The sequence below is a fragment of the Oxyura jamaicensis genome, chromosome Z (assembly GCF_011077185.1).
Source record: "Oxyura jamaicensis isolate SHBP4307 breed ruddy duck chromosome Z, BPBGC_Ojam_1.0, whole genome shotgun sequence".
Lineage (NCBI taxonomy): Eukaryota > Metazoa > Chordata > Aves > Anseriformes > Anatidae > Oxyura > Oxyura jamaicensis.
The window spans coordinates 64512657-64537825 of NC_048926.1; the positions used below are offsets into that span (position 1 = coordinate 64512657).

The 25169-nt window shown below is 39.4% G+C and overlaps 1 protein-coding gene across 2 annotated transcripts in view; it reads right to left on the reverse strand.

The window, feature by feature from the left end:
* Positions 1 to 25169, reverse strand: part of SNCAIP (synuclein alpha interacting protein) — a 91430-nt gene that overhangs the window by 20867 nt on the left and 45394 nt on the right. For both annotated transcript variants that reach the window (XM_035310107.1, XM_035310108.1), the window contains exons 5-9: positions 12803 to 13665; positions 10905 to 11084; positions 8194 to 8307; positions 3646 to 3771; positions 27 to 196 (exon numbers count right to left, since the gene is read on the reverse strand). In XM_035310107.1, coding sequence (XP_035165998.1) covers positions 27 to 196; positions 3646 to 3771; positions 8194 to 8307; positions 10905 to 11084; positions 12803 to 13665 — 1453 coding nt within the window. The remainder of the gene's footprint in view (positions 1 to 26; positions 197 to 3645; positions 3772 to 8193; positions 8308 to 10904; positions 11085 to 12802; positions 13666 to 25169) is intronic.

Consider the following 25169-nt stretch of genomic DNA (forward strand, 5'->3'; position numbering starts at 1 on the left):
CGCTCTGTTCAGAATTAAACACTTACTCCTTTAGTTGCTTAGTTAGCTTCACAACCTGAGAGGCCAATGACATACATGTCTCCACAACGACTAAGTAGCGGGAACACATGGTATGCCCATGTCGCTCAGCACTTTGTGAAGGTTTCTCTCCTACATGGTTTTGCATGGTGACATTTGCTCCATATTCAACCAATGTCTGTAAAAACACCAAAAAAACATTGACATCTCTAAACATAAATCTATGCTCTGAAATCTCATCAACAACAAGAACATTTGGGTGCAAATTACTGCTGAATAAAATGTTTGAACGTTTTGAAAAACCAATTACTTTGACAAGTCTGTATGCACTTTGAACTCAGAACATATACTACTAAAATCTATTATTCAGGTGCAAGGGTAACAGAATAGCATTCTGTGGTTCAGAAGAATTCAGAAGAATTACACTACACTCATCGCTGCAGTTTCAATGGCTTGATCCTTTAGACATGTAATATTTGTATCTGAAAGGTATGGTAGATACTTTCCAAAAAATATTTCAGGTGAAGCAGGCACAAATTTCTTTTTGCAGAAAGAAATATGTTTGAAGAATTTTTTATTTTATTTTTTTATTTTTTGTAATGTTGAAAAAAGTCTCGTTTTATAGTTGCTCGGTTACCCCCTATTATCTTTTTAAGATACGGAAATAATTGTCAGCTGCTAGTCTTTAGGAAAAATAATGCCTCTTATTTTGATGGATACTGATGTGTGACTCGCTGTTGTAGCTGAGAACCCTAGCTTGTTGCTGGAGAACTGTCTGGGTTATGAATATGGTCTCTCAGTAACTCCTGGAACTTGAATCCAGAGCATTGTAAAGACAACAGAAGTTATGTCAGGCTGACTTCAAGACATCTAATAACTGAAGCAAGAACTGAAACCCAAGCTTCACTCTTTGAGGTTTGTTTGTGATAATCAGCGTTATACACTACTCGTGACTACAATATGACCTAAGTGCCTGAAGCATTGTTTGGATACACACTGCATACAGCAGTCTGGAAGAAGTGCTGAACAAAACCATAAAGTGTCCAAAAACTACAGCATCATTAGATGCAGAGGAAGCGGATGGCTGAGCTCTTGGCTGACTTATTCAGGCAGAGCTGGTAAGCCAACTAGGGTTTAGCGTGGCCTTGTTGATGCAGAATAACAGGCACAGAGACCTTTACATCTGCTGACAGAAAAGAGGAATGGTAGGCTATCTGGTTTGCTAAATCTATAAACAAAAGAAACTTACAAACAGTCTTGCACTGCATCTTATGTGAAAAATTTGGGGTTAACTTACCAATAATAAGGTGGTAGTTATGAACCTGCAAAAAGGAATCATATAGTCTGGAAAATGATAGGCATGTTGCCTGTTCATAACAACTTTGAATGAGAGAGCGAGGGAATCACTGACTCCCTGTTACAATCCATTTGGTGTACTGGTAGTCATATCCCTCTGCTTTCTTTATCGCTTCTTTTTTTTTTTACCAAATCATACACTGCACCCTGTTTAAAACTAGACTGTTACCTCACTCGACAGAGGGCTTATTTGGTTTCACAGCACAGCAAAACATGAACTGCAGTTAGCACTGTGAGGTGTTAATGAAGTGATATATACTAAAGTTGTTTATTTTTGTTGTCATTAGATATTTTCATGATTTATTACTCGTGACTTCATATCAACAGAAATCACAACTTGATTTTCATTAAGGTTCATTTTTCATAGAGGAAGCAGGGCCATTCTCTTTCTTGTTCAGCTTTATCCATGAAAACAGCCTGCAGATGTCACCACCCTGTTCAAAATAGCTTACTTCCATTTCTCCCCTAAGTACATTGTACATCTTGATGAGGAACTGTTGAGGTTAACAGTTAAGCCCAGATCTACAACAATAGCTTCCCATTAGAAAATCATAAACATTTCTTCTATCAACTTTTTTCCAGCTGTTCACAGCAATAGGCTAGTATATAGTAAGAAAAACACTAAATTTTGCATGGATATTATGACTTATTTATTAGATTCTTATAAGAGTCTGTATAGGGTCCATTCCTGACACCTTTAAAAGAAAAAACATGTTCCATCAATAAGAAAATGCAGAGGTGGTCATGCCCTCTAGATTTACTTGACTGTTTTTTTTTTTTTTTTACTTGACTGTTTTTTTTTTGTTTGTTTTTTGTTTTTGTTTTCCCAAGTTTATTCCTTCAGCTCAATTGCCACCTCGTTCTCTCTCTCTCTCTTTTAAAAATTGTGTCACATTCTCAAACTGGCTTGTATGTAGTTAGGTCTTCTCCGAGTCCAGACATATAAATAAACTGCTATAATAATAATAAGCAGCTACGCATCTGTAGCTTCAGTGTTACAGTGTACATAAATATTTTTAGCTCCCTGAGAGGCTAGCTAACAAGAATTAAGTAGGTGTATTTCTTTTATGGTTGAACAATATTGCAAATCCTCTGTGTTTGCAGTGGTCTAAGAGGTACTGTTGCTCAACTCACCTGTGGTAACAGGACTAACATGTTTATTGATATAAGCTGAGTGCTTAGACTCTGAGAAATACTCCTCCTCCTTAGACATGTTTTCTTCCCCATGTTGACTTGATCACCTTGATTTCTGTTTCTTGGCTTTCTGACTCATCTACTAATTTAGCTATTTCCCAATGCCTAATTTGTTTATGAAACACATTTCTGCAATCACCTGAAATAATTTTACTTTTATTTCTTCTCCACATAGCTTTCACGCAAAGTGATCACAAACCCCGAATACTAGAATGTACTCCTGTGACTAATGGTCCTCACGACTCTGATGGACAAAGGGTACGTCTGTGTTCTTCAGCTCAAGGTATAGTCAAGATACTTGTACCAAGCCATCAAGTTCAACCATAGAGCTTTCTTGTTTTGTCTACACTGAACACTGGTACTGTACAGAGGTATCTAAACGGGTTTATTCAGATCTGACTCTCAAAAGCACTATAGCTGTGTAAGCCTTCTCAGCAGGCCAAACTATCCTTTATTGCAGTTCTGTACAACAGAAATCTATGTTGGCCACTCAGTGCCCAACCTGATTCATGGAGAGCTGTATAAGATATCACCATCATGCTATTTTGTTTAGCACAGATAGATTTAAAGATTTTAAGTCTGGAAGGGATGGTTTGCTAAAGGTGGAAGTCCTTCAATGCAAAACAAACTGCAACTTCTAGACTTTCATAAGGAAAAGATTAAAAGCTACAGCTCTTCAATGGAAAAAGAAACAGAAAATATCATAACAGTAAGAAGAGCAGGTTTATCTATACTGGCTGCTCTTTTTTAACATTAAAACGTATATATATTTGTACAGATATGTATTTGTATATATACTATATATGCTATATAGTATAGAATCATGGTTTCTTCTTGCAGTATGATTACTTTAGGTTTATAATAACATCAATACAATAGCATCCAATAGAACAGAATCCAAAAATAAGAACTTTCTGGTATTTTAGTCTGAGTCCTACTTGTTTAAAAGTTCTTTCTTGCAGTATATTTTAGGGTATCAATGCTATTCTGACTTGCAAGACCTCCTGTAAATGTTTTAATAGTTATTATTATTCAAGTTTGATTTAAATTATGTTTCTGATGTAGCTATTACTCTACCTGTATGCATCCTAGATAGCCATGTTGAGCAGCTATATGAACAGCAGTATTTCCATCTTGGTCAACTTCATCCAGTGAAATCCCTTGTTCTTGCATAAACTGAAGAAGCCACAGAAGTATTTTCTCCTAAGAGAAGGGGGAAACAGATACCACAAAAGATATTATGAAAATCTACAGGTACAGGAGGAATACCGGTATTGTCATCTGGTGCCAATAATGATCAATATTTCCTTTCATGAGACCTTGCTTTCAGCCTCTCTTAACTCTGTAGGACCTAATATATCAGGATTTTGTCTGGCTGATTTTTTTTAAAGGAAATATACCAAAATATTTTTATCTGCTTTATAAAAAGATATTACATTGCTGTAACACATTCTGCCAAATTGTACACTGAAAAGCATGCATGCCTATATCTTGGAGAGGACACCTGAAGCAGAACAGCTTGTATCAGTCTGAAAACCTTTTTTCAAGGTTTCACTTTGTGAAACTTAACAAGCTTCTTTGGAAAATTACAGCAGGAATATGTACAGATCACAGAGATGAGCAGTTAGATTATTCAAATCTATCATTATACTCCAATTGTGCAAGAAGGGAAGCAAGGCAACTAAACCCAGGAAATCTGTCCATCCCGAGCTCTCAGTGCACTAACTTTTCAAGGAAAAGGAGATGGAACCTCAGATTCTTTAGGTCTCCTCCAGAATATTCCATCCATTCAGGCAGGCACCTGGATCTCCGCTTTCTAACTTCAGAGGGACAAACTGTCTGGAACTTATCCTCTTTGAATTTCCATTTTAACAGAAATTTTGGTTTTTGTTAAGGGCAAAGGAATAGGTATTTATACTTCTTGGCTGAATGCCAAATATAGATGACAGCCAGCATGGAGGAAGGACTTAAGATCACATATCCCTTTTAAAATACTTTTGAGCAATTTCTGGAGATGCCTGTGGTGTTGGCAAGCAGTGGAGAAGGATTACACTACTCCTGTGAATTTCCCTTATGTTTTAATAATAAAAAGAAAGATATTTTAGAGACATTCCTCTGCGGAACTGGAATACAGTTATAGCTGTGAAATTATATATATCTTCAAAATGTAACAGTGACCAAAATGTCAAGCACGGCCTGTAATTTTATGATCACAATCAACACGGAAGAAAATTAGGCTTTCCAGTCGTTTATGTTATCAACATAGAAATCAAGCACCTGGATGACTAAATAACATCATCTCTACTTAGAAGTATCTGTGTATTAACTCATCACAGGCACTACATTAGAGGCCTACTGGAACAGTTTGTGTTTCCCTCAGATGATTATTTTTTTTAACAGATGTACCCTTGACATGAAAAACACAGGTAAAATAACTTCACTTTTCTTCACTTGCATACAGAAAAATGAAAAATCCTTTATCAAAATATACTATATATCCCTTTTGTAACACTCATATTATGTACCTGGAAGAAAAATTTTATTAGGAAAAAGTTTATAATCATCAATTTACTCAGGCAAAATGAAGAATAATAACATTTATTTATAAAATTAAGATAATGGAAAATAGTCACATACTTGTTATGTAACAGGACCTGATATATACTGACAAATTATTCAGTATAGCCGATAATTTTAAGACCTTCAATTGACTTATGTTGTGGCAGTGCTTATTATCCCTCTGGCATATTCCACATCTACAACAATGCAAACCTATCTAAAAAAAAAGGATTCTGGGACAATGTCACAACTCATAATTTCTGTTTTGGGACAGGCTGCAGACTGGATCCATCAGCTGGCTTTTGAAACAGAAAGAGCAGTTAGCAAAGACCATTTAAATGATTAAATATACTACAAATGGAAGGATTAGGATGGCGAAGAGTACAGACTTGACAGTCAATCTTTCCCCCATTATTTGAAATTGATTTTTAAAAAAAATCAGTAGATACTAGGTTTTATGAATAAAGGACTGAGGTGTGTGAAAGGAACACAAAAATTACATTACAAAGGAAAAAATAATCATCTTGAGGTGCATAAATGTGCATTTGCATATCTGAATGCCACACACTGTGCCCACATTGTGGTCTCTTGCACTACACCACTGCTGAGAGGCACGCAGAAACCTCCCAAGGCTCTCAGTCATGTGTTAACTCTGGTTCCCCAAAGTCCCTCTTGACTCTCTTGAGGTAACAAACACTTGGCATTCCCCACCCTCCATCTCTTACCAGTGTGGCCCATGCTATGACAGTATCCATGCTGGAAAAAAGCTACAGCCCTTTGAAGCTCTTAGGACCTAATATGTGCACCTGGGATTGCACCATCACTCCCTCCTGTTGTGTGGTGTCAGGAACAGCTAGTATGTGATCTACCATACACCAACAACCTGGCAGGAAGAGCCCTGCCCACCATGGTTGCTTCTTGCAAAAAGCTCATGGTTAAAGGAGCCCTAGGTAGGAGGTATGCAGACCAGGCTACCGGTTGGCTTTAAGCTCTTCTTCGCTTTCATCAGATGAATTTATGTGGTTCCTCTGTCATTTGACAAAATACAGTATTGTTGAGATGTTTTTGGAGTCTGGTCATGACTGTGGTTTGATGACCTTTAACATAGGAGCTTTGCTATGAAATCACTTTTGTTGCCCATTCTAAATTATATTTATTGAAGAAAAATATGGTATGCATGCCTAATGCCTGGGGAAACAATGGATGGGCTGGCTGTGATAGAAAATGATTCAATAACAGGTCTTGCTTGTAAAAATATTACTGTTGTAATTCTGCCAAGACCAGTGTTTACATGGATTATCTCTCATGTAAGTAATGGTAAAATAAATTAAAACTTTGAGGATAGTGCCAATTACGCTTTGGAATATCTCAACTCTTTTTTTCTTCCTAACACAATTGGGCGAGATAGTCTGGCTTCCCTTCAGCCTCAACATTCCTTCATGTTTGTAAGACATTTATAGATTATAAAAAAAAAAGATAGTTGACATTACATATGAACTTTCTTTGGCATTCAGCTAACTAAGAAAATTTGGCAGTAATTTTTATATCACCTTTGTAAATTTCATGCATGGTTGACTGTAGCTGGTGTTTCTTAACTGGTGGAGCTTCCGTCCTGCTCTGAAAAGAATATCTAGATAAACTGTGCCAGATCTGCTCCTGGCAGTAGACAGCAGAGCTTGGACTTGACTGGATTTAGTTTGTGTAAACATCTTTAGAGATGAGGACAAAATTAGGCTAATGAAAAGAAGACATGAACAGAAATTCATATGAAGCTTTCTTTTCCAAAGTTTTTTCTCAGTACTAAACATTTCTTTCTCAAATCCAGTACTGAGTGGGCTCCCAGCTTCCATATATCAGTTTTAAGTTTACAAGCCTATATTGTTATAGAAAGCAGGATAATATCAATCAGTGTATCCAGCAGGTTCTCCTAATTTGCACCAGTAACATCTGCATAGCAGGTGAGCGAAGAGTAATGAAGGTGTTTGCACAGCCAAGACCAAAGGTGTCTGTGTTGCCTTAGGAAACAGCAGGAGAAAGGGTAGACTTCCAGCTCCATAGCTTTCCAGATATGCCCCTCTCTTTCCATCCCCCTATAGTAAATCCTCCCTTGCAAAGAATCAACTAACAGCCAAAACATGCCACAATATTTGTAATGCACTGAATAAGATAACCATGTTTGTACAGGAAAGAAAAAGCAAATTTTCTTAGGGAATACATTTTGCTTGTCCTCTGTTTTAGCAAGGAAGAGAGAAAAGAGCATTAGCACAAAATTAGCATTTTTTCTGCATTTATCCTTAATGTCTGTTGAAGAAACTGGATGATACAACTGGTCCATTTGCCAAAGGCATTAGAGAAGAATAACCAATCACTATTACTTGTATACTAAATCCTGGAGAAGGTCCTTTGAAGAGGAGTTGTTGCAAGGTTTATTTAGAAAAAACAGCGTGTGGGAGGAGAATGTGGTCCATTCAAGCAGTATACGTTTCCCCAGACATTAGCAAAACACCAAAATGCTGTACTTCTGTGGTTTCCCATGATTAGATTTATAGATAAGCTAGGTGTGGAACAGGATTGGTTTACAACATATTTTTATATGTAATTCTCAATAAGACTGGCTAGAGTTAGGCAGATGATTTAAGTTCTGTCACACTACATTTTACTGCCAATATACTGAATTCATAAATTGCCACAATTTGCCTTTTTTTTGAGATTAGTCTCTCCTGAAAAATGGATGTGAACTATTCAAAATGTTTGATGATTTTCTGATATCCAAGGGGACCCCTAAGGGATCATAAAGGCTAAATTTAGTAGATGCTCTTGGGACTGATAGGCGGGCATAATATGTCATCTAATCTTCTCAGAGACATTATTTAAAGCTTAAAGAAAAGGACTTCAGAGGGAGAATACTGGAAAAATACACAGATTAAATGGGAGAAAGATCTTTCAATATTTAACCTATTTATGAACACCAGTGTTTAAAAGCCATAAAATAATAAAGATGCTTTAAATTGAAATTCCTGCATAAGCATCTCAATAATCTATTTGAAAAGTAAATGAAAACCATACCTGACCATAGCAACCTGCATAATGAATAAGGCTCGGATGATCTTTGGAACAACTTAATTCTGCAATAGCTTCTGTTTCGCTCACCATCCACCGAACACATTCCAGCTGACCATTCTAAACAAACAACAAAAAGATTATTTAAATTCCAGCTGTTTCATTCCAAGCAAATCTACTAAACATGGAAAAGTGTATCAGAAATGTAGTATGTCACAAAATTCCATTTTTAAAAAAGTTTTTCTTTTATCTGTCCTCACATACTGCACTTGTTTATCTTTCTGTCCCGGATCAAATATTATTTGGCTACTTACAGTTTTCAGTCTCCTCAAACTTGCCTTGTGATTTCCATCTTTTGCCTCCTAAAACTAAAGCTGAGCAAATGTGTTGGCACAGAATGTTAGCTGAATGGCATCACAGCAGACACCAGCTCAAGAGGCAGTGAAACAGTACTACATACACAATCTGATCCCTATTGTTCAATTGTTTAGACCAAAACCATAGCTCTGCTTTTATCACTGTTACAACAAGGCTCCAAGTTTAAAATTAATAAGATCATTTACTGGAGCAGAGTGAACAATCTCTCTCCCTACAAACTCAATAATTAAGTGTATGTTTCCTAAGTTATTATTAAGTACTTAGTATCCGAACACCTAAACTTCTTGGATTAGGACCTACAATCAATATTGTACAAACTCAAACAAGGAGAGGGTTCTTGCCCTGAGCACCTTTTATAGCCCATTCTCAAGTGTTCCAAATTACTATGCATGCTCAGAGAGGTTTACAAGTTTCTACAAAGTGGGATGTAGATGCTGCAAAGACCTTGATCCAAGTATAAGTTCTAGCATCTGGTCTGGGACAATCCCAATCAAAAATACAGGCTGGACAGAGAAGGGATTGAGGGTAGCCCTGAGGAGAAGGACCTGGAGGTGTTGTTTGATGAGAAGTTCAACTGAGCTGCCAATGTGTGCTTGCATCCCAGAAAGCCAACCGTATCCTGGGATGCATCAAAAGAAGTATAGCCAGCAGGGTGAGGGAAGGGATTCTCCCACTCTACGCTGCCCTTGTGGGACCCCACCTGGAGCACTGCATTCAGCTCTGGGGCTCCCAGCACAAGAAGGATGTGGACATGTTAGAATGGGTCCAGAGGAGGGCCATGAAGATGATCAGAGGGCTGGAGCACCTCTCCTATGAAGACAGGCTGAGGGAGTTGGGGTTGTTCAGCCGGGAGAAAAGAAGGCTCTGGGGAGACTTTGTAGGGGCGGGCCTTCCAGTACCTAAAGGGGGCCTACAGGAGAGCAATAGAGGGACACCGTCAGGTAGTGTAGTGATAGGACAAGGAGTAATGACTTTAAACTAAAAGAGGGGATATTTAGATTAGATACTAGGAAGAAATTCTTCCCTCAGAGGGTGGTGAGGCACTGGCACAGGTTGCCTGGAGAAGCTGTGGATACTCCATTTCTGGAGGTGTTCAAGGCCAGGCTGGATGGGGCTTTGGGCAACCTGGTCTGGTGAGAGGTGTCCCTGCACATGGCAGGGGGGATGGAGTCAGGTGGTCTTCAAGGTCCCATCCAACCCAAACCACTCTGTGATTCTGTGAAAGACAGACGAACATCTTCTTCAGAGCATCTTTGTGACCCAGTGTAAAAGCAACAGCTTTTAGCAGCTTCTCTTGCTGCAGTGTCCTCTCTTTCAACAATTATACCTCACTAAATGCAGGTCCTATTTGACTATTTAACTGTCATTTTCATAAACATTATTATAGTCTTTATAGCTAAAACAATAATTTCAAGCCCGCAGTCAAAATCTCATACAGGACAACACAGAAAACATAAAATACTCTCTGCATTCATAGAAAGGAAAAAGCTATTTTGGAAAGAAAGAAATATCAATTTAAAGTTTCAGATTTGTTTTTACACAAAGAGAAGAATGCAAACCTGCAGGTGGGAGTCCACCAGTTCTCTGCCAGTTTCTAAAGTTTTCCAAGAAAAAAATAATAACTAAAAAAAATATATCTGAAAAATCAGAAACCCTTGTCACCCTGCCATTGTTTCATCTTAAGGTACTCCGTGACTAAGATGAATGGCATTCGACAATCCAATCTTATTGAAGACCCAGAATCAGTTTGGCTAAATTATCAGCCTTCCTATACACCTCTAGGTTTTACTTTAGGGCAGCAACACCAATTATCCTCACATTTCCCTACATAATAGTTGTTTTAAGTTTTGACATTAATTATCACATTTTCTGACTGGTTGCCCTGTAATGTGTACATTTTAACTTCAATGCAATTGTTCTAGACAACCAAGACGTTTCAACTCCAGATGCAGATCAGAGTTATTTCACACTTTGTAAACATGGTCTCACACCTTTTTTTTTTTTTTCTAACTTTCTTACACTTTCTGAAGACACGACTGAGTCTGATTGAATGAATGTTCCTCAGAATATAGCAATTTTTAGACAGTTAACAGATTTAAAAATGAACATATATTCATTGACAACTATGTATAAAAATGTCAGTAGTATACAGCTGACAGAGCATCCTGAATAGTAATCCATTTTTATTTGCTGATGAGGTACCAGACAACTGTTCTTTTTTGTTCCCATTTAACAAAAGGCTTGAAAATGGCATCCTGCTGGATTTAATACCTACTGCTGTCACAGAAAGAAACTAAATCACCTTTATGTCACATTACAGTAGAGACAGACTAAATTACCTTTATTGCTAATCCAGCTGGAGTTAGCTGCTCAATGTTTCTTTCATTCAAACAGTCTTCGCCCATCAAAGAAGTGAGATGCTGCAGGCATTCTGCATGTCCCTTTGATGCTGCTACATGCAACAGATTGTTGTCACATTCATCATGAATCTTATCCAAATTATCTGCTGCTAAATGTGGCTGTTAAAGAAGGTGTTATGTTAGTTACAACTAGGGATAAGAAAGATACACAGAACTCTAAGCCTCAGAACCCAAGATACAAAAGACATTTTCCCATAGTCACATTCTTTCACAACTCATAACCAGCAGCTTTTAATTTCCTGGTACAGCAACTGGCTACCATTAGTGAAAGGATAGAGGCAGTATGCTCATTGGCTTCATTCACTGCTTAATTTCTCTCCATCTAGGGTAAATGCCATAAAGAAGTGCAAGGTTCTTGAATAGCTTTAAGTCTTTGTACTAGTTTGTTCAACAATGCAGTTGTAAGAAAATACATTTTCATAATTTCTGTCAATTTTGCAACTGGTTTCTCTTATTTTCTTTGGGAGGGGTGGGGGTGAGGAGAGAGTGGGGAGGAGGGACAGAAGGCATTATAATAATGTGTTATTGAAGAGAAATCATCCGCGACTCTTAAAAATCTGTTTAATTTTGCACACCACAAAGTGGTAGCTTGTATTGTTAAGCACAATCTAAATTGTACTTAAAACATGAGGCAGAAGACTCTTATTTAGTAGCTTGTTTCCATTAAAAAAATAATTTCTTGGAATATTTACCCAAAGTAATTCACAACCATGACTTAATACATTATTCCTGCCCAAGTCTAATTTTCAGACAAAACAATTAGACTGATAAACCCCAGAAGGAAAATGGAAGAAGGAACACAGAGTTAAGCAGTAACAATGACAAGTTTCTAGGGTTGTGCAGACTTGTCAGAGTACTGTTTGATGAATTTACTTTACTTACAGGATTTGATCTGTTTGGAAAAAAATATACATATTTTCTGCCCACTTGCCTACCTATTATGACCTTGTTTTGTTTGTTTATTTGTATTATTTTTACCAATTCCTATTTTGGGTGAATTCCATCTACTTTTATTTCTTAGTGAACATTCTAATATACTCTTCTGCCTCTGTCTAGTCTTTGAATGTCTGTCTTTGTTTTTACTGCTATGTTAATAGCATGCCTTTGTGCTTGAGCTAGACTGGTAAACAGAGAAGCTAAACAAAAATCTAACAAAAACAATTCTTATACATACACAGGGCCTCCACCAGCCATTCTGACCACAGATCACATGCTCTGCATCATTGTGTTCACTTGCATCTAGTTACTTTGGAAAACATCATTGATAGTGTCTAATCACTGTGCTAGAATTTACTGAAAACTTCATATGGGTCAGAGGCCACCGAGGCTTTAGAGAAAGCTCCTGCCTGAGAATGCTGCTGAAACAAGCCAGCATAAACACTCCTGAATAATAATCAGAATACAACAGAAGCCCCTCTGTTCCCAGTGTCAGCTTCTAAATAACAACAGGGTAAACCACTAGTAACTGAACAAAACAAACCACAAATGCTGTGAAAAGCAAAGCCCATTTAAGATTTAAATTTGATATTCAAATGATCTCAAGAGTTAAAATGCCTACCTTCTATATGATTACAGTTTACTGCATAAACTAGCAACCTTGCCCATACTCACATAAAACTAGTATCCCGTTTTTGGTACATACTTGTTTTAAAGTTGAAAACTTCCTATCTGGAAGCCAATTTGCCCAATTTATAAGGAGCATACAAGATACAAAGGGTGGTGATGCAAAATACACACTTCATAAATTTTGCTGATGTAACGAACCACGCCACAGAACCCTCTTATTCTACATGGTTTATGAAAAAAATGATACTTACCAGTAACGATATTTGGCCTTCCTTTACAATGTTTAAGATGCTCTTAAATTTTTTCACCTCTTCACTCCTTTCTTCTGGGCTCCCTGCACTGCTCCAGTTCATACTCAGTTCCTCCAGTTGCTTGTTTTCTGCCACTGCTGTCTGCAGGTGAAAAGTCCTCAGGTGGCAGTTTGGCATAGTCTTCTCAGTTTTGTGTGCCTGAGGATCAACAAATGTCCTACAGAGGAAACCCTTGCCCTGGGCTTCAGATTCATGGACTGAGCTACACTTAACTAAAGGCTGGGAAAGCTCTAATTCTTCTGTTATATGCTTGTGCTGATCAAGGACAATGGGCTGCGTTTTTCTCAGCTGAGAGCCTTTCACAGGAGAGAGAACACAGAACTGTGTTACCCCAGAAGGCGAGTTGTCTGTGCTCCCTGTAGGGCAGGTCTTGCCACTAACACCATTGACTGTTGAACATACACCCAAAATTTTTTTCTCAGGAGCTACCTTTGTGAAAGGAACGAGTTGCTGGCTTGATTTAATATAAGGCACATCCAAAATTTCATCCATATCCAGGTCATAGTGCTCCAGCTCCCCGAGCAGAACAGTAGGCTCAATGTTTTTACTTTTAAGGTTCTCCCCTTCTCCTGGGTTCTGGTCATCATTTGGAGGTGCAGGCTGTGATTCGCTGTCTTTCTGGTATTCTCCCTTCTGGTTCTTTTGGTCATCGCTTTCATTGTTCTCAGAGCTCTCTGGCTGGTGCTTTAGTGGGGAAACCCTCTTCACTGGTCTGAATTTATTGCACACATCTGCAATGCCTGTTGGTTTCTGTGCATTTCCGATAAGAGTTGAGACTCCACAGTTCCAGCTGCTGCTGGAAACTGAAGACATAGAGGAATATGATTTAGAACTGCTGATCGCTGCCAGATGTGTGACATGATATATATAGCATGCTTCAAAGATATACCTGGGTAAGCACTGGTAGCCAGAATTACATGACACCATGCCAGATTCATATCGAAACAGATTTAACTGCAACTCTAAGAAAACAGCTGAAGAATTTCACACTCTAGAACAGAAATCTTCAAACAGGACATTGTAATCATTTATATGTAGTTTTAATCAAGTAATAGGAACCTGTAAGAGTCCAGTAGCATTCACAGTGGCCTTACCCAGCTATGTTAGTTTTCTCTCCACTTTTTGCACATCTCTAGTTGAAGAGAGATACATAAGAAGAGTAGGACAACCTCCTTGGTTCAAATTGTTTTAAGTGAATTTGTTTTAGTTACAGCAACAGTTTATTCTTTTAAGGCTTGTTATCTCCAGAAGATGTATTTTTTTTAACACGGGAATTGGAAATCTTGTTTTCGTTAAAACAGCGAGTCGAGAGGTGATCCTTCCTCTCTGCTCAGCCCTGGCAAGGCCACACCTGGAGTACTGGGTCCAGTCCTGACTCTCCAGTGCAAGAAGAACACGGACTTAATTCCTGGAGCAAGTCTAGCACAGACACACAAAGACAGTTAAGGGACTGGAGCCTCTTTCATACGAAGAGAGGCTGAGAGAGCTGGGACTGTTCAGCCTGAAGAAGAGAAGGTTCAGGAGAATCTTACCCACAGGTATGAAGCATGGTGGAAGGTGAAGAAGAAGAGGGAGCTGGGCTCTTCTCAGTGGCTCCCACTGACCAGATAAGAGGCAATGGGCACAAACTGGAACACATGAAATTCCAGCTGAAGGGAAGTGTAAGGCTATATAGAAGCAGAGTTATCTGCTACTGTAAGGGCATTTGGTGAAGAACCTTTTCCAATACAACAAGGGATAAGGGAGGAAGTGGTGGGAACTATAATTTGGTCAGTTTTACCAATTGATAAAGAAAGATGGAAATGTGGGAAAGTTATTTAAGCAAGGTTGTCTGAGTGAGGCTTTCTGGGCTGGGTTGATAAGTAAAGAACCATGAGCAAAATGCTTAGAAACAGACCTGACAAAACAAAAATGGGGACAATGGCAAGAAATAAATCTCCTAGACACACTAGTGGATGGGCCATCTAACTTCAGGTGCAGCTTCCAGGAAGATCAACCTGGATTTTGCAGATGATAACACTGTGAACTGGAGGGCTGGGGGAGACCGGACTGGGAGGCTGCAGAAACTGCAGACCTCTGCAAATCCATTGGGGTGTGTAGGAGGAAAAGGGAGCAAGAGGAACAAAAAGAATAAGTTGAAAAGAGTTTAAAAGGTTTGCAGTATAAATTAAGAAGGTCAGTGTGCTTGTCCAGCTGGGCTGTGCAGCTGATCACCTGGTGTGCCCGGGGTGTGCACGTGCTTTCGCCTGCAAGCTTTCAGCTGGACTAGCTGACAAGTAGCAGGGCCCTCGGGTCCTTGCCACGGTATCAAGCATGCAGGGGGTGCATGCCGGTGTGCCCATAGGGACTTGTAAGTGTGGTGTGTGTGACGGCAAGTGTGTGAGTGCTGCCTGTCTGCAGTGAGCTTCAAGCTGGACCAGCCAGTGAGTAGGTGACCCACGAAGCAGGGAAGGGCCCTGGGATCTGGGCAGGGTGCTGGTTGGACAAAGGGGCCATGCCAGGCATTTGAAGGATTCGCAAATGTGCATGTGCTTGTGAAGCTGCAGAGTGCTGTGTGCAGGCCTGTACCAGTAAACTTGCACCTCTACCACCAGGAGATACAAATGTGTCTGTGTCTTGGACACGTGCTCAGCTTTGGCACTATCCAACCCTGCAAAAGGGAAATGGCAGCTCTGCCCCCCAGCCTGGGCAGAAACCCTGGGTCCCTGGGCACAGGGCTGGGCCCCAGCAGCTGGGCAGGAGTGGTCCTGGGCTGGAAGAGCTAGACCAGATTGCCCAGAGAAGCTGTGGATGCCCCATCCCTGGAGGTGCTCAAGGCCAGGCTAGATGAGGCTTTGGGCAACCTGGTATGGTGGGAGGTGTCCCTGACAATGGCAGGGGGTTGGAATCGGATGGTCTTTAAGGTCTTTTCCAACTCAAAACACTCTATGATTCTGTAAATTCTATGTCTGTGAAGATACTCAGAACTCACCTGGACACAGTCCTGGGTAACCTGCTCTAGCTGACCCCGCATGAGGAGAGGTTGGGCCAGATTTCAAGAGGTCCCTGCCAACCTAAACTATTCTCTGATCTGAAAATTAAGCCTACTTATTCAGCTGCAATGTTTCTTTTTCCATTTCTCCTCCGTATGCTGGGCTTCTCAATCCAACTTTCCATCTGTTAATGTACATACATTTATACACACACACACACACACACACGTACCTATAGCTCTGGAACTTCCAGAGAGTTATTTCAGCACATTGGAGCTTGACCAGTGAGACTGACTTGCAGAGAAGAAAGGGAGCTAAAGATACCTGAGCTCTTAGTCCTACTGGACCTGCATTCTTTCCTACAGTCCCAGTTGGTGATATTTATGTTCTCATTAATCAGTGAACTCTGGTAAAGATTTTTTTTTTTTTTTTTTCATTAGAGAGACAGTACTAAAAACACTAAAGCCTTTAGGCAGTTTCTCCTTCTATGCTCCTCTTACTGTACATTAAGAGTTAATACATTCTCAAACTCAAGAATGCAGTTTAAACATAGCAGATTTATTACACATGCTAACTGCATATCAGGGAGATCTAATTTGTGGTCAAAACACACAATTTGCCATGAACACCTTCCTAAGGAAACAGATATATACACTTTCAGTGCAACTTTAATGTTTGAAGTGAAATATTAGTATAGCTTAGTAGTTACGGATGTCTGAAAATTACCTTAATACTTTTGGAAGTGCTTAAGAATATGTTTCCGAAAAAGAAATAAAAATAATAATAATCAGAAGGCATGTAACTTAGTGGGCCAATACAAAGGACGCACTGTACTGATTTATTTATGTGTTGTATAAGATTCAGGGTTCAAAGGCCTACACTTTTATGTTGGTTTTATTTACATGTGAAATTTTTTCCAAGTGATACAGGGAAATGGATACCATATGTTTCCCAGCTGTTTTGTTCTGACAGGAACTATTAAGCACTCAGTATGGAAATGAATTCTGTCTGCGTTTTATGAAAACACTGCTTTCAACACAGGGGTCTAGACAGAGGAAAAGGCATCAACATTTTGTTTGTCGTCACTTTCTTTAAGCTTTCATTTATTTTGTTGCTTTGTTTTTTCTCCTTTCTAACCTTAATAACAAGTATTTACAGAAACCACTGATAAACTTGTAAAATCGGACACCGCAAAGAAGCAATGACCTTTGTTACAAATCTGTCTTGGATCATTGCACAGTCATATATTTCTCTTTCATTACAGCTAGAGTGGAGTAAGGCAATCACATTCTTCATTGTTTTCCTTCCCAACATATTGGTGGAGCATCTCTTTACAAATACTAGCTCCAGAAAAACAAACTGGGACACTAAGAACAATTAGCAATATTTTTACTGACTTATGAACATATTCTTTACTTAAATGGGATGATGAATTTACACTGCCTTTAATAAAGGATTAGAACATGGTAATTAATCACATAAGCACTAGGGAGGAAAGCTAATCAAACTGGTAGATGCAATCCCTGGTGCAATTATTCACTTGGATGCTGTACAGACTGCATTACTGCTTAGGCAGTTACAGCATGGTTTCCTCCTACAAAACACTGAGAACATTGATCAGAATGGCCCACGGCATTGCTTGAATCTCCTCTCTTCTGTTCTAAGATGTTTGTTCTCTGAAGAAGCAAAGGCAAGCAATGCCTATGTCCTCCAAAACACCAGCACAGCAGGAGTTATGCAAGTAGTCTTCAACAGCTGCTCCAGGGGATAAGTGTCTTGCTCATTTCTCCATACTTACGAACGCAGGCAGGGGCAATTAAAAGTCTGGGTCAAATAAATACTGCTTTATTCTCTTATAAACAACAATAAAGGATGGTTTAAGCTTAAGGCAGTGGACTAGAATGTGGAACAGCTAAAATGATTCCAGAATCTGAAAAATAAGTCTGGTATAATCTTGGATAAAACAGATCTCTTCTGTGCACCAGTACTTACAAAATCATAGAGTGATTTGGGTTGGAACGGGCCTTAAAGACCATCCGATTCCAACCCCCCTGCCATGGGCAGGGACACCTCACACTAGACCAGGTTGCTCAAAGCCCCATCCAGCCTGGCCTTGAACACCTCCAGGGATGGGGCATCCACAGCTTCTCTGGGCAACCTGTGCCACTACCTCACCACCCTCAATGGAAAAAAATTCTTTCTTATATCTAATCTAAATTTACCTTTTTTTAGTTTAAAAGCATTACCCCATACCCTATCACTACATTGCCTGACAAAGAGTCCCTCTCTTACATTCCTGTAGGTCCCCTTTATGTATCGTAAGGTCTCCCCAGAGCCTTCTCTTCTCCAGGCTGAACAACCCGAGCCCTCTCAGCCTGTGTTTATAGGAGAGGTGCTCCAGCCCTCTGATCATCTTCATGGCCCTCCCCTGGACTCGTCCTAATAGCTCCACGTTCTTCTTGTGCTGGGGACCCCAGAGCTGAACACAATACTCCAGGTAACATCTCACATGAGTGGGAGAATCCCCTCCCTCACCCTGCTGGCTATACTTCTTTTGACACATCCCAGGATACGGTTGGCTTTCTGGGCTGCAAGCACTCATTGCCGGCTCATGTTGAGCTTCTCGTCAACCAGCACTCCCAGGTCCTTCTCCTCAGGGCTGCTCTCCATCCATCCTTCACCGAGCCTGTATCTGTGCTTGGGATTGCCCTGGCTCAGGTGTAGGACTTTGTACTTGGCCTTGCTGAACTTCATGAGGTTTTCACAGGCCCATCTCTTCCATTGATTTAAACTCTCTGTGTGGGGGTGTCCACCTCCAGTTCACATTTTTGAAAGGTCCACACATCAAAGGATGTTGAAAAGCACTAAGCTCATGGAGAGACAGCTGTTCACTGTGAACACAGACAAGGTCTGTACACAGCCCTCTGATCATCCTCATGGCCCTCCTCTGGACTTGTTCTAATAGGTCCACGTCCTTTTGGTGCTGGAAGCTGCAGAGCTGAATGCAGTGCTCAAGGTGGGGCCTCACAAGTGCAGGGTAGAGGGTGACAATCACCTTCCTAGACCTGCTGGCAATGCTGCTTTTGATGCAGCCCAGGACACGGGTGGCTTTCTGGGCTGCCAGCACACATTGCTGGCTCATGTGGAGCTTCTCATCCACAAACATCCCCAGGTCCTTCTCCTCAGAGCTGCTCTCAATCCATTCTCTGCCCAGCCTGTATTTGTGCTTGGGATTGCCCTGGCCCAGGTGCAGGACCTTGCACTTGGCCTTGTTGAACCTCGTGAGGTTCTCACAGGCCCACCTCTCAAGCCTATCCAGGTCCCTCTGGATGGCATCGCTTCCCTCTAGCACATCGACCACACCACACAGCTTGGGGTCATTGGCACACCTGCCGAGGGTGCACTCAGTCACACTGTCCCTGTCACCAACAAAGATGTTGAACAGCACCGGTCCCTGTACTGACTGCTGAGGAACACCACTTGTCACTGACCTCCACCTGGACATTGAGCTGTTGACCACATTCTTTGAGAGCAGCCATCCAGCCAATTCCCTACCCACTGAGTGGTCCAACCATCAAATCCATGCATCTCCAATTTAGAGACAAGGATATCATGGAGGACAGTGTCAAATGCTTTGCACAAGTCGAGGTAGATGACATCAGCTGCTCTTCCACTACCCACCAGTGCTGTAACCCCCATGTAGAAGGCTTCCAGATTTGTCTGGCACGATCTGCCCTTAGTGAAGCCACGCTGGCTGTCACCTGTCACCTCTTTATTTTCCATGTGCCTTAGCACAGTTTCCAGGAGGATCTGCTCCATGATCTTGCCAGACAGAGAGGTGAGACTGACTGGCCTGTAGTTCTCTGGGTCTTCCTTTTTTCCCTTTCTAAAAACAGGAGTTACGTTTCTCCTCTTCCAGTCAGTGTGAACTTCACCAGACTGCCACAACTTCTCAGCTATGGTGAATAGTGACTTAGCAACTACTTCTGCCAGTTCTCTCAGGACCCCTGAATGAATCTGATCAGGTCCCGTGAACTTGTTCACCTTTAGGTTCCTTAGCTGGTCTTGAACCTGATCTTCTCCTACAGTGTGTGGTTCTTCATTCTCCCAGGCCCTTCTGGAGCCTTCCGGGGATTGGGCTATGTGGCTAGAATATTTCAAATATTAAAAGGTGATGACCACTTTTTTTTTTTTTTTTTTCTAACAGTGTAGTCAAAATTCTTTCCTTAACTTCTAATCACGAATATGAGAGGCTTGGGTAATCTCACTGTTGTGATGCTTAAGTACTAAGAAAGAAGAACAGAAATATTGGGAAGACTTTTCATTGCCATCAGTAAAGATGTGGAGGTCTGATACACCTGAAGTAGCAAAGCATTTCCTTGGCAGAAAATATTATCTGAAGAAAATCTGCAAAAGTCAAATTTGCAAAAGTAGTTCTTTACCATATATTATGCTTTGTGATCTTCATGAGGAAGAAGGACAAAACTTGAATAAAGAGGCCTGTGGGCATATTTACAGTTTTATTAATTTATTGGCCAATTCAATCACTTTGACATGTTTTATTTCAAGATTCAAAATTTACCTTGAACTTTGAGAGAGAGACAGAGAGAGATTCTTAAAACATGTTTTCAGTTTGAAGCATCTGCTGACTTCAGGGCATTTTTTCAATGTTATCTAAGTATCTAGGGCAGGGAGAGGTGTGTGAGAGAGTCTTATCTGGTATATGAGCATCTACGGAAATATATAGTAATTATATGAGTTTTGTCCAGCCATTGAGACTACTCTCTGCACAGACGAATTCTGACAGTCAATTTCTATGTTTCTTGCAACCCAATGCCAGACATTAGAATATGTTTAAATTGTCCTGACTATAATGAAAATAAAGAGCTCAGCTTTTATTTCAGGGAAACTACTGCTGAAATTCATTTCTGATGTTCATGCAGGAGTTCGTCTCCCTGGCACAAGAGTACAATAACATTCTGTAACTGCTGATGGCTTCATGAAGTTTATAGCACTTAGTTTATAGCACAAGAAAGAGCTGGCAAAGAGCTGTATATCTAACATCAGTACTGCACAGTGTAATTTGTAGACGCTGCCATGCAAGATCTTCATGGATCCGCCTAACAAAGAACCCAGAACAATTCACATTTGCAGAGCACTGACTGGCTGCAGATCCGGGGGAAAAGGCCAAACTACTAAAAGTGTGTTTCTGTCACCATCACCACAGCCTCATTTAGTTTATGATCTGACTGATCTCTGTAGCCATGACTGCTGCTCTTGAACAACTGGGACATACAACAGGCAGTGGTACAGGCAAGCAGGAAATGGCTCTAAAGATATGAGTCAGTTGCAGATCAGTTGGCATTGAATCCATGTTGTTCTAGCAGATCACTTGACAGATAGACCTCTAACACAAATGACAAAGTGTATTAGTTCATTCCTGTTCTGTGGGTGGAAAGTGGTGACCCTCATCATTGTTATATCACTATGTAGCATTTTTAGCCTGCTGTCCCTGTTCTTTAACAGGATAGACAGCAACACCTTACTGGTCAACTGTGTTGAACCATTGTCCAGGAGAAAAACTGCCTGACATCCCTTTATGCAAATAGTTATCAGTCATAAATGCTATTAATGCTACTTCTGTCCAGTGACCTGATCCAGACTGTGCTAATTCTAAACTCACTGTATTTCAACCTTTGCTTTCTATCTATACCTGCACAGTCACAAAACACAAGAAAATTATGAGTAATGGAGAACAATATTCTGCTTGAGCAATGAAGCTGATAATCCTACAGCATTGCAGGTCCATCTGCTAATTTTATCATGCCTAGTAGATTTCCTAAAGGTCTATGAATCTTTGAGGTTAAATACGGTTATTATTTGCTGACAATGAGCCAGGAGTACTATGGTTGCTCCCTGAATAACACCTTCTCAAAGTGAGCTGGTGGAATGTTCTCTGTTGTAACAGTCATTCTGAGAACATCAGAGAACAGAGAACAGCAATCTGGTGTAACTAGACCTGCTCTGAGCAGGGAGTTGGATGAGACAGATTCAGGTGTGCCTTCTGACTTCAGTTATTCTATGATGAAGATGTAACCACCCTGAAAGAACACAATCTGTTTGCACATAGCAGCAAGACTGGAATCTATGTGAAAAACTGTCAAAGAGACAAGAGAAAGAGACGGTTTGGGGGCTTTTGCCTCAACAACTTGTCACTACATATTTGGAAGTTTTCCAGTACAAAATACAGGAAGGTACTCTCTGTCCTTACTAAGAACATAACAGCAAGCTTCTTTACAATGTAGGCTCTGATTATTTATGAGAACAAACTCTGTTAGGTTGGCTCTATTGCCACCAAAGAATGAATGCATTCTAGTGTCTTATCCAAAACACTTCCTCCATGTTTCACAAACTCCGTGACTGCAGTTTACTTTCCATCATTGTCATTAAGGAAGTCTGGCATTACTATTGAAAAATGCACATACCTATGTTTTTAAAAATGCAATATTTCATCATATTGTTCAAGAACTATGTAATTATTTGGGATCACTAAATATATATAAAGTTTCACATCTGGAGTTTTACCGTCTTTAAACTCTGAAATAAACACCTGATCATCTTCTTTGTGTTAGAACTTCAGTAAAGAGTCTTAAGTCACTAATGACTCATTGCAGATCCATTTAGAGAACTGTAACTCTGACTTTGTATACAAGCAACAAGGTGGTGTCTACACTAGGGAAATTTTTAGAAAATTTCTCATACTTTTTAACACTGATTTATCTCCAAAACAGGCAGCAATACTGAATTTCCAAAGAAGGGAGGAAGTGATGTCCCTTCAATGGATAATAAAAAGCAATTATGAATAACTATTTATTGTTTTTCTATTTGTTTTATTAATATAACTGAAATAATATTTAACAATTGTAACTGAAGGTGGCACTGTTTTACAGTTTTAATATATTAATAACTTCCAAGAGTACATTTTACGGTTCCTAATGTGAGTGTTATGGATGACAGTCTGAATTAAAGAACAACCCTGCACAGACAAAAACTGAGTGGGTTTGTTCCCACTTAAGGGGAATTTGAAGCTACTGTAAAGAAGAAACAAAGGGCCTGGAAATGACAGAAAGAAGGAAAAGTAATAATTCATCCTTTAAATAATGATACATTATTTCCAGGTAATCTAAACCTTAACATGAGCATCGGTAAATGAATTATTTTTAATATCTTGTCTTGAGGAAGAACACTATAAAAGCTGTCATTTCTAATGTAAATAAATAGAAGAGGCAAGGAAATTTTCAAAATGAGCAAATTGGGTTTACCCTTGTCCAGACAGATCTAAGGATGTAAAAGGCTGGTAGCAAGTCAAGTTCTACTGAAAAATCAGAAGAGCTTTTCCTGGCACAAATATGTAAAACAGGAAGTGGATGGATGTGAAAATGAGGTAGGAGAAGAAATTGAATAGCTATCACCAGCGTCAGTGTATATGTATGTATAGTCACCATTCTAATTTTGTTTTCCTTTTTTTATATTTTTAATTTTTTATTTGAGATACTTCTTCAGAATTCTACCAAGGAATTATCAATCAATTTGGTACTATTTCAGACATACTTCCCTGGGAGGTATTTGGAACTCTGTGGACACTTAGAAATAAATGTCATATGATTCTGCCTCCAAATCAAAATTTAATTTCAGTTATAGCTAAAAAATTACAAAGAGCTTGAGATAAAAATTGTGTGCAATTTTATATTTCCTGACATTTTACACTCACTAATTTAGTTTTCTCAAATAGAAAATTGATTTTCTGAATTCTTTCACAAGTAACGGTTATGTGGGGAATTAATGAAGCACTGCAGAAGGATGCTAAAAATAAACTTGCTTTTATCAACATGTAAAAAAGATCTAAAGTATAATATTTTTCTTATTTGAGACAAACATTTAAGGACAACCAAAAGTCATTGTAGCTGGTAGATATACTTCAGCACAATGATATGGTTTAGAGAAGCCTGTTGAACACAGATGTGGGACTCGATGATCCTTGCGGGTCCCTTCCAACTCTGGATATTCCATGATCCTATGAGGTGTCTTGAACCATTTACTCAAGTGGCCTTAGAAAACCTGCCCAGAAAGAAAGTAACCAATTTCGTGCTTAATAACAAAGGCATAAAGGACTGTTTTCTGATGCCAGAATTCAGTGGGCAGGCTGGCTAACACTTCTTTTAATTAAACTAATTAAACATAATTAAACTATGTTCTTTAATTCTCGATCTCTGAAGAGGAACAATGCACTTCTTATTGGTTATTCTACTAACTAAAAAGATCTGTTCTCTAGAAGGATAATGGAAGAAAAAATGATTATCCTTATTCTCACATTATTGTGGGTAAAACAGGATTTGGCCTACACCTTCTCTCCAGTCCTGTAAATATTTTACCTTCTAACCCACAGTTGCTGACAGATATACTGTGGTTCCAGAAATCCCGTTATTTTCCCCAGCCAGAATTCCCTTAATCTGAGGAAGAACATGGAGGAGTCACAGTGAGACTGTATTAACTGCATGACTTTCAGACACATCTTGCAAGATACCGAGGGAAAAAAAACACAACAACTTCCCATAGCGACAGATCATGGCCACTGAAGTTTAAGGAAGGGAGCAGGCAGTGTGGAGTTGATCAATTCAGGGAGGAAGAACTATAAGCAGTTCAGTTTCTCAGACTTTCTAGTTTCTCCTCATGCAAAAGAACAATTTGAGCAAAAGTTACAGGCAGAAAGAAATAGTTAAAAAAAATCTTGTGAAAGGTTTATGAGAAATGCGTGAGAAAGTGTGCTGACTGGTAAACACTGGCATGTTTGCCTAGGGTTGAAAGTGTTTAGAGCAATTTGAAACAATGTAACCAAACACTTTCATACATTACTAACATATTATTCAACATTTAGATGAAATGTGGAAAGAAAATGGGACTTAAAAGGCTATTTACTAAACTTATCTGTGAACAATGAACAGTAAGACCAGCCATGTAATTAAAAAATATAATTCCAGAAAGAGGAACTGTGGTTTAGATCTGTTCTAACAATCTCATGGTGAAAATGTTTGCCAGCATATTTATATACATATTTAAGTTGAAACTTATTTTCTCTATACCTCTGTCTTAATTGTCTTAGTGAACTAAATATTTTTTCCAAGAAAAGGCTGAAAGAGACAATTGTTTTTTAGATTATTAGGGTCCTGACATGTCTAGTCTGACAGCTAACTTACTCTTAACTTTTAGGGTTTGTTTGTTTGTTTGTTTTGTTTTAATTCTTCTAGAGTTCTAATTCCATGTTCTTCTCTGTTTTA